Raw genomic sequence first — 8,957 nt, 5'->3', positions numbered from 1 at the left:
CTGGTCACACCCCCTTCAGGGTGGGGGTCCCCACTGGGGTGCCTGGCCAGTCTGGGTGAGGGGCTGAGGGCTGCTTTCAGGCTGGCGGTTGTTGACTGAAGCTCCCCACCGCTCCTTTTTTTTCTCTTTTTTTTTATTTTATTCTGGGCCAGCTTTAGCTCTGGCTCTAGCTCTGAGGCTTCGTATCTGGTTTGTTTGCCGTTCTATAATCGAAACAATGTATAACTTCAGCTCTGAGATCCCGGCAGGCTGAAAGCTGGTTTCTGGGCTTTTGTTTAGCTTCTACATTTGCAACATAGTACATAGTTGCTTAGAGTTGCAACTCAGAGGCCGGCAAGTTAGGCGGGGAACGTTGGCGTCTGCAGTCACTGGAGCAAGTGAGCCTCCCTGCTTTCGCTTCAGTGCATGGCTGCCGGCCGCCATCTTGGCTGACAGTTAATTTGCATAAGGATATGCTGATTAGCCAATGGGAAGGGTAGCGGTCGTACGCCAATTACCATGTTTCTCTTTTATTAGTGTAGATAGCCTGCTCCTGCTGATAATAAAGTTCCAAGTTATTATTGTGTCATAATTTTCTATATATTTTTTTTATTTCACTTGTATTATGAAGAGACAGTGTAATAAAGACTTGATGACAGACAGATCTAGGCTAAATTTTCTTTTTTTCTTAGCTATTGTTGGCCTGCAGGTTCTAAATGCTGTCATACTGTATGTGTATCTTAATTTTTGTTATAACAATGGTAAATAAATGGCAATAAAAAGATTTCATACCATACCAGATATATTTGAAATCAAAGTTAACATTTCTCTTCCTAACTTTCAGTGCTATTCCTAGGAAGTAAGCATTGTTAAAGGTTTGTATCTTCTGGAAATTATTCCACATTAGTGCATATAAGCCTACTTCAATCTTAAAGCTACAGATTCTATTGTAGGCATATCTGTAATGCATTTAACCAGTCTCTTATTAAGAGACATTAGGTTGCTTTTAGGTCTTTGTATAACAGAGAACACTAAAATGAGCATCCTTATATAAATATCTTTGTATAGTTAAGTGAGTTTATCTATCATACTAATTCCTAGTATACTGGGTCTGTACCTTCACATTTTTTTTATAGATATTGTCAAATTGGCTTCCAAAAATGTTACATCGGTTTACTTTCCCATCATCAGTGTGGTGAAAAGTGCCTGCTTCTCGACACCTTTGCCAGTTTTGTATTTTACTAAATGGTAAAAAAAAAAAATTTGCCACTCTTGTAGGGGAAAAACAGGATGATCTTGCTTCACCTCACACTTATTTATTATTAAGTGAGGTTGAACATTTTTCGTATGTGTACTTATAATTTCTCTCTCTGTAAACTTCTAGTTTGTAACCTTTGCCCATTTTTTACCTATCAGATTGCTTATTTTTATTCATCCGTTTAAAATATATTTACCTGAAGAAGCACAATCATAAAGATCTTCTCCTATATTTCTCCTGTAGGCATTTCATATTCTGGCGTTGGGGTTATTAGAAGAAAAGCAGCAGCTTCAGAAAGCTCCTGAGGAAGAAGTGACCTTTGACTTCTACCACAAGGCTTCAAGTATGTTTTAGGCTGAGCAAAGGATAAGGTGGCCTTTTTGTACTGTCTTCAACCTAGAAGAACAGAATAAGTTTAGATTAGATTGTTATTAAATGCTACCTGATTAAGAGTTTTTTCAAAGCACACTCCAGGCATATAGCTTATAAGACCAAAAGGAGAAAAGCATCTTATTTCTATTTATACACAGGTGTTTTTTTTAGATCATTGAAGACATCATAAATCTATTTAGTTTGTGGATATATAACAGCTCCCACTTTCATATTTTTGGAGCTTTGGTTCTTATTTAAGTACTTTTACCAAACATGAAACATGTGGAGGAAAGGCAAGAGACAGATCAGTAAGATTAGCTTTCACTTACCAGCCCCAAGGGACAATGAGCAAGAGAGACCTAAAGTAAATTCAAGTTTTGAAGTTGTTTAATTCAGTACTTCGTACTTCTTGTAATTGCAGATTCTTCCATTAAAAACTTAATGTATTTAAGGGATTGATTGCAAACTTTGCTTATCCATTGAATAATATTAGCGATAAGTTATAATTTATACATAATTATGAAGCAATTTATTTACTTGTGACATGTACTTTTTGTGTTTTAAAAAAGGATTAGGAAGTTCGGCCATGAATGCTCAGAATATACAAATGCTTTTGGAAAAACTCAAAGGAATTCCCCAGTTAGAAGGCCAGAAGGACATGATAACATGGATACTCCAGGTAAACCTGGAAAATAACTGGTTATATCTTGGTTTAATTATTTAAGAATCCTCTACTTGCGCCCTAGCCGGTTTGGCTCAGTGGATAGAGTGTCGTCCTGTGGACTGAAAGGTCCCAGTTTCGAGTCCAGTCAAGGACACATGCCCAGGTTTCGAGCTCAGTCCCCAGTAGGGGGTGTTCAGGAGGCAGCCCATCAATGATTCTCTCTCATCATTAATGTTTCTATCTCTCTCCCTCTCCCTTTCCCTCTGAAATCAATAAAAAATATATTTTTTTAAAAAAGAAGAATCCTCTGCTTGCCTCTAAAATTAAACCACTATATTCTTGTGAAGTCATTTACTTCTGTTTTGTTTTTTTAATATATTTTATTGATTTTTTACAGAAAGAAAGGGAGAGGGATAGAGAGTTAGAAACATCGATGAGAGAGAAACATCGATCAGCTGCCTCCTGCACACCTCCTACTGGGGATGTGCCCGCAATCAAGGTACATGCCCTTGACTGGAATTGAACCTGGGACCTTTCAGTCCGCAGGCCGACACTCTATCCACTGAGCCAAACCGGTCAGGGCTACTTCTGTTTTTTTATGCTTACTCCTATGTTTTCATGTTAGTAATTCTATTTTCTCTATGTTTTAGTGGAGTTAAAAAAAAATAAAATGTATTCATGTGTGTTATTCAGTTAACGTATTGAATCCAACTATGCTGTACTCATTGCTAGACTCTGAACAAGACAGATAAGGTGCTTGCTATCATAGAGCTTATATACTAACTGAGATGCAGACAATAAATAAGAAAATACCAAGATCATTCACACGAATAGGGGGTAACTTTAAATGGGTAATCAGAAAAGGTCTGTTTGGGAGATGACATTAGAACTGAATGACATGAAACCAGTCATAAGAATCTGGGGGAGCACTCTAGAAAGAGGGAACAGCAAAACTAACGCTCTAAGGTGGCCAGAAAGGCCAGCATGACTGGAGTACAATGAGGAGAGGGAGAGAGAGATAGGCAACAAGGTCAGAGGGGCAGCCAGCAGCCAGGTCATTATAGGAACTTACAGGTCAGGGCAGTGATGGTGAACCTTTTGAGCTTGGCGTGTCAGCATTTTTAAAAACCCTAACTTAACTCTGGTGCTGTGTCACATATAGAAATTTTTTGATATTTGCAACCATAGTAAAACAAAGATTTATATTTTTGATATTTATTTTATATATTTAAATGCCATTTAACAAAGAAAAATCAACCCAAAAATGAGTTCACGTGTCACCTCTGACACGTGTGTCATAGGTTCGCCATCACTGGGTCAGGGTAAAGTGATGGATTTTACTTTTGAGTACAGTGGGAAACCATTGAAGGATTTTAAGTGACAATATCTTATCTATATTTTTACAAGATCACTCTGCTGTGGGGTAAATGGATTATAAGGGACAATTATAAAATCAGGGAAACCATTAAAAGATTATTGCAGTAAACCTGGTAGAAGTAAGTATGACTTAGACTAGGATGCAAATGCTGAGAAGCTAAACTGATTAAGGTGTAATTTGATGGTAGAATCTATTGTACTTGCTGATAGATTTGATGGAAGGGGAAATTAAGGAGTCAAAGATGACTTCTGGATTTGGAGCTTGAACTATTGGGTGGATGGCTGTGCCTTTGGGAAGGAGTGTATAAGGGGTTATGGATAGAGGCCAGGAATATTTCTTTAACGGAAAACCTTCCACATGGAAACATGAAACCAAGGTTATGGGGTTTCCCCTCACTGTATTTATTAAAATATTCTGGTGTTATCAGCTAGATAATTGTTTTATAATTAGAATATAGAATGATTTTTTTCCACATTCATATCAAATGGAGATCTTTGTACTGATTTGTACTTCAAGAAGTCTGCCCTTTTTATTATGTAACTAGAGGCCTGGTGCACAAATTTATTGCACTGGGGGGGTCCCTTCAGCCCGGCTTGTGCCCTCTCACAGTCCAGGACCCCTTGGGGGATGTCTGCCTGCTGGGCCTAAGCCAGCAGGCAGACATCCCTCTCGCATTCCAGGGCTCTCGCTCCCTACTGCCCATCTTCAGCGGAGGTGGGAGAGGCTACTGCCACCGCCGCTGCGCTCGCCAGCTGTGAGCCTGGCTTCTGGCTGACCAGAGCTCCTGCATTGAGCATCTTCCCCCTGGTAGTCAGTGCTTGTCATAGCGACAGTTTGGTCCATGTGCATATTAGGGTTTTATTATATAGGATCAGACACTCCTTAAGTAAGCTTAATGTAATTGGATATGTAACTGTAAGATAAAGATGTTATTATTAAGATTTTTCTTGAAGTAGATTTCATGAATATTTTGTATTTGAGTTAAATTTACCAACATAATAATTTAAAATACAAAATCAAAACAGAAACAAGAGAAGTAGTTAACTATTCTAACTTTATTAAGAAAGTAAACTGAACTGTCATTTAGTCCAACATTTATATTCTACAGATAAGATGTTATAAATTGAAGATTTATTCCTGAAAATTTAGTTTCGGTTGAAATACCAAAGTTCATTGTCAAAATATACAAAAAGCATAAGTGTTTGCTCTTATAAACATTGGGTATTTTATCCAAATGAGTAATGTAAAGTTGTGTTGTAAGTTTCTTGTGGGAGATTTTTCCACATGAGATTGAGGCTCCTTCAAAATATCAGTAAATTTATACCTTCATATTGTTGGAACCTGATATTTGGTATGAAGAATAGATAGCTGTTGTGGAAATACCTCTGAAGATAAATGATTAAGTGAAAATGAAAAGTAGGAAACAGCAACCTTGTATATAACAGGATTGCCTCTTATGAGAAGACTAGAGGCCTGGTGCATGAAAATTCATGCACCTGAGGGCGGGGGTCCCTCAGGCCGGCCTGCCCCCTCTCACAGTCCAGGAGCCCTCAGGGGTGAGAGGCAACCTGGCGATCAGGGGAAGGCGACGGGCAGCTGCCATCTGAGGCTTGCCTGCACCTCAGGCTGGCCCTGGGCGGCTGGGGACTGGGGGACGCCGGAGGCAGGCGCGCAGAGTCGCCGGATCCACCTGGGGGTGGGCCCAGCTGTGTTGCACACCTGCCACCCCGGCGGGCCTGAGGGGACTGTGCGCCACCATCTTTGAGGGTGTGACAGTCAATTAGCATATTCCCTCTGTATTGACTGTGGACACCGCCATCTTTGTGAGGGTGTGATGGTCAATTAGCATATTCCCTCTTTATTAGATAGGATATGTAAATATAAAGAATTAAATTCTTTATTTTCCCTGGCAAAAGCAGAGGTATGGTAATACCTGCAGATTGAATCAGTTTATTTTGCTTCCTGGAACCTCCTCTTTAGCTCCATTGCTAATCAAATAGGGGAGGTGTTTGTCACAGTTAGGAGTCACTGTGTGTGTGTGTGGTTTAAGTCAAAGAAATTTGGATACTTAATGACAAAATCAGATTAGTGAATTTTTCTGTTCCTGATCAGTGCAACCAAATCTTTTAACATTTTATTTGTTTTTCAGATGTTTGACACAGTGAAGCGATTAAGAGAAAAATCTTGTTTAATTGTAGCAACTGCATCAGGATCAGAATCTATTAGGAACGATGAGGTAATAACATTATAATAATGGTGACATTCATCTCTGTCTTTGAACTTTGCTGGTATAAAGGAACTGCTTCTTTTTGTTAGAAGGAACCTATTGTAAAGTACATGAGATGTCCATTTTCTGTTGTTCATTAAGCTGCTTCTTTTTTTAAATCCTTATCCAAGGAGTGAGGATATTTTATTCCTTTGATTTTTAAAGAAAGTGGAAGTGGTCAAGGATGCCGAGAGAGAGAGAGAGAGAGAGAGAGAGAGGGGGGGGGGGGGAAAGAGAGAGAGAGAGAGAGAGAAGCATCGACATGAGAGAGACACATCAATTGCTTGCCTTCCATATACACACCAACCAAGGGCAGAATCGATCCTGCAACCCAGGTATGTGCCCTTGACTGGGAATCAAACCTGTGACCGTCTGGTGTGCAAGCCAACACACTAACCACCGAGCCATGCTGGCCAGGGCTCATTAAGCTTCTGTATTGCAGGGATTAGTGGTACTTGACATGTAGTTATCCAATATAATACAAAGTCAGAGGAAGTAAATGTGTGGTGGAGCTCTGTTGGAAATACTTCATTAATTTAAAAACTTTTAATATCTGATATTGGGATATGTCTTACAATCAGTAGCTTCTTATAATTTAATCAGCCGCATTCTTAGTGGAACATAGACAATGGTACATTTTAGATTCAATGAAATAGTAATATTTAGGTTATAAATTTTCTTAATATAATGAATCAGGTTTTGATTATTTTAATCTTAAAATTAGAATATTATTTGTATTTATTAAATATCCTTTATAAAAGGAAAACACTGGGCTTAAGTTAGAATACATAATAAAAAATGCCAGTACAAAAGATGGCAGCGTAAGCAAATGCCTGTACTCGCTGCCTCCCACAACCACATCAAAATTACAACTAAAATATAGAACAACCATCATCCAGAACCACCAGAAAGCTGGCTGAATGGAAGTACTACAACTAGAGAAGTAAAGAATATAGTACACTGAGACTGGTAGGAGGTGCACAGGCGCAGAAGGGGCAGGTCCAGCACCCATGTGTGCCGCCTTTTTAATTGGGAGAGAAATTGCTTCTGTGAAGGCTGCCCGAAGGAGCAAGGGGTCCCAGCCCTACACCAGACTCCCAGCCCAGGGTCCCAGAGCTGGGAAAACAAGTCCCTACGCACTGTAAAAACCGGTGCAGCTTGGGGCTGAGTGACACACAGGCTGCTGGAGACCCAGGTGCTCCTCTTAAAAGGCCGGCACCACGAACTGAATTTACAAAGCGGGAGCTTCCTCTGAGCTCCAGTGCCGGGTGAGGCTCTGGAGACCCAGACACATACAGGGAGAAACTGTACTGTCTGGCATCAGGGCAGGAACTCGGGGGCAGCTTTCTTCCAGACGTATGTGCTCGTGTCAGTCATTTTCTCATGCAGGGACCTTCGAGGTTGCAGGGCTGACTGGCAGCCATTTCTGTTTGCTCCACCTGGTGATTCCCTTAGACCCCGCCCCACCCAATTTACAACCCCACCCAAACTGTGCAGTGGCTTTTGCATATGAATGGCCTGCCTTTTCTCAGGCTAAAAACCTGTCAAACAAGCTGCAGCTGGGTCACGGAGCTCAAACCTATCACCAGCCTGCCTTGCTTCACAGCTGGGCCTTGTCTGGGCACTTACAAACCTGATACAAGGAGGAGGAATCTGCAGATCTCTCTGTAGCTCCTGCTGGATGGCCCCAGGCAGTGGCTGACTTTGCACCTCCTTGGAGACCCAAGAGCCAGTGTACCCAGTGGTCAGTGTGAGACTATACCAGATTACAACTCTTCACATCCATAAACAACACACTCAATGGGCAGACTCAGTGAGCACCAAAGCCCCACTGAAAGCAAATCCTGCTCCATAAGGTTGTCTCCTGCACAGCAGCTCTCCCACTGTAGTCACAGCTGGTCCCCACAGCTAATTGGCCTGGGGGTCAATTCCTCCCAGTGATGCCAACAGTAATCAAGGCTCAACTACAGCAAGGGGTGCACCTAGAGCAGTGGTCGGCAAACTGCGGCCCCTTGAGTGTGGCTCTTCCACAAAATACCACATGCGGACGTGCACGTACAGTGCAATTGAAACTTCGTGGCCACACTCAAGGGGCCAAAGAGCCGCATGTGGCTCGCAAGCTGCAGTTTGCCGACCACTGACCTACAGTGTCCACCTCAGGTGATTGGGGAGCTGAGCCACTGGGCCCTACAGGACACCAACCACACAAGGCCACTCTATCAACTCAAGGAGACTTAGCAGCTACCCAATACATAGAAACAAACACAGGGAAGCAGCCAAAGTGTGGAGACAAAGAAACGTCACAAATGAAAGAAATGGAAGAAAGCAAATTACTGGATATAGAGTTCAAAAACACAGTTATAAGGTTACTCAAGAACCTTCTAGAAATCTCCAAGGTACTTAGACTTTCAAGGATCTTAGTGAGAATGCCAAAAAAAGTGGAAAAGGACCAGTCAGAAATTAAGTATACACTGACTAAAATAAAGAATAATATACAGGGATTCAACAGTAGACTAAAGGATCCCGAGAATCAAGTCAATGATTTGAAATATGAGGATGCAAAAAACACCCGACCAGAAGAACAAAAAGAAAAAATCCAAAAATATGAAGATAGTGTAAGGAGCCTCTGGGACAACTTTAAGCATACCAACATCCGAATTATGGGGGTGCTAGAAGAAGAGAGAGAGCAAGATATTGAAAACCTATTTGAAGAAATAATGCCAGAAAACTTCCCCTACCTGGTGAAAGAAATAGACTTACAAGTCCAGGAAGCGCAGAGAACCCCAAACAAGAGAAACCCAAAGGGGACCACACCAAGATACACGTAATTAAAATGCTAAGGGCAAAAGACAAAGAGAGAATCTTAAAAGCAGCAATAGAAATGTAGTTAGTTACCTACAAGGGAGTTCCCATAGGAATGTCAGCCAATTTTTCAACAGAAATTATGCAGGCCAGAAGGGAGTGGCAAGAAATATTCAAAGTGATGAATAGCAAGAACCTACAGCCAAGATTATTCTACCCAGCAAAGCTATCATTTAGG

At 41.1% G+C, this 8,957-nt stretch overlaps 1 protein-coding gene across 6 annotated transcripts in view; it reads left to right on the top strand.

Moving 5' to 3' along the window:
- The window catches only part of UBR1 (ubiquitin protein ligase E3 component n-recognin 1), a 160,521-nt gene that overhangs the window by 80,902 nt on the left and 70,662 nt on the right, over nt 1-8,957 (top strand). For all 6 annotated transcript variants that reach the window (XR_001360937.1, XM_014534847.1, XM_005860317.2 and 3 more), the window contains 3 exons: nt 1,481-1,580; nt 2,179-2,288; nt 5,801-5,887. Coding sequence is in view for 5 of the 6 variants with exons in the window: in XM_014534847.1 (XP_014390333.1) it covers nt 1,481-1,580; nt 2,179-2,288; nt 5,801-5,887 (297 nt within the window). In the remaining variant the exon portion in view is untranslated. The remainder of the gene's footprint in view (nt 1-1,480; nt 1,581-2,178; nt 2,289-5,800; nt 5,888-8,957) is intronic.

The sequence above is a fragment of the Myotis brandtii genome, unplaced genomic scaffold (genome assembly GCF_000412655.1).
Source record: "Myotis brandtii unplaced genomic scaffold, ASM41265v1 scaffold133, whole genome shotgun sequence".
Lineage (NCBI taxonomy): Eukaryota > Metazoa > Chordata > Mammalia > Chiroptera > Vespertilionidae > Myotis > Myotis brandtii.
Note: the sequence above shows the minus strand (reverse complement) of the source record. Positions and strands in the feature narration are given on the sequence as shown.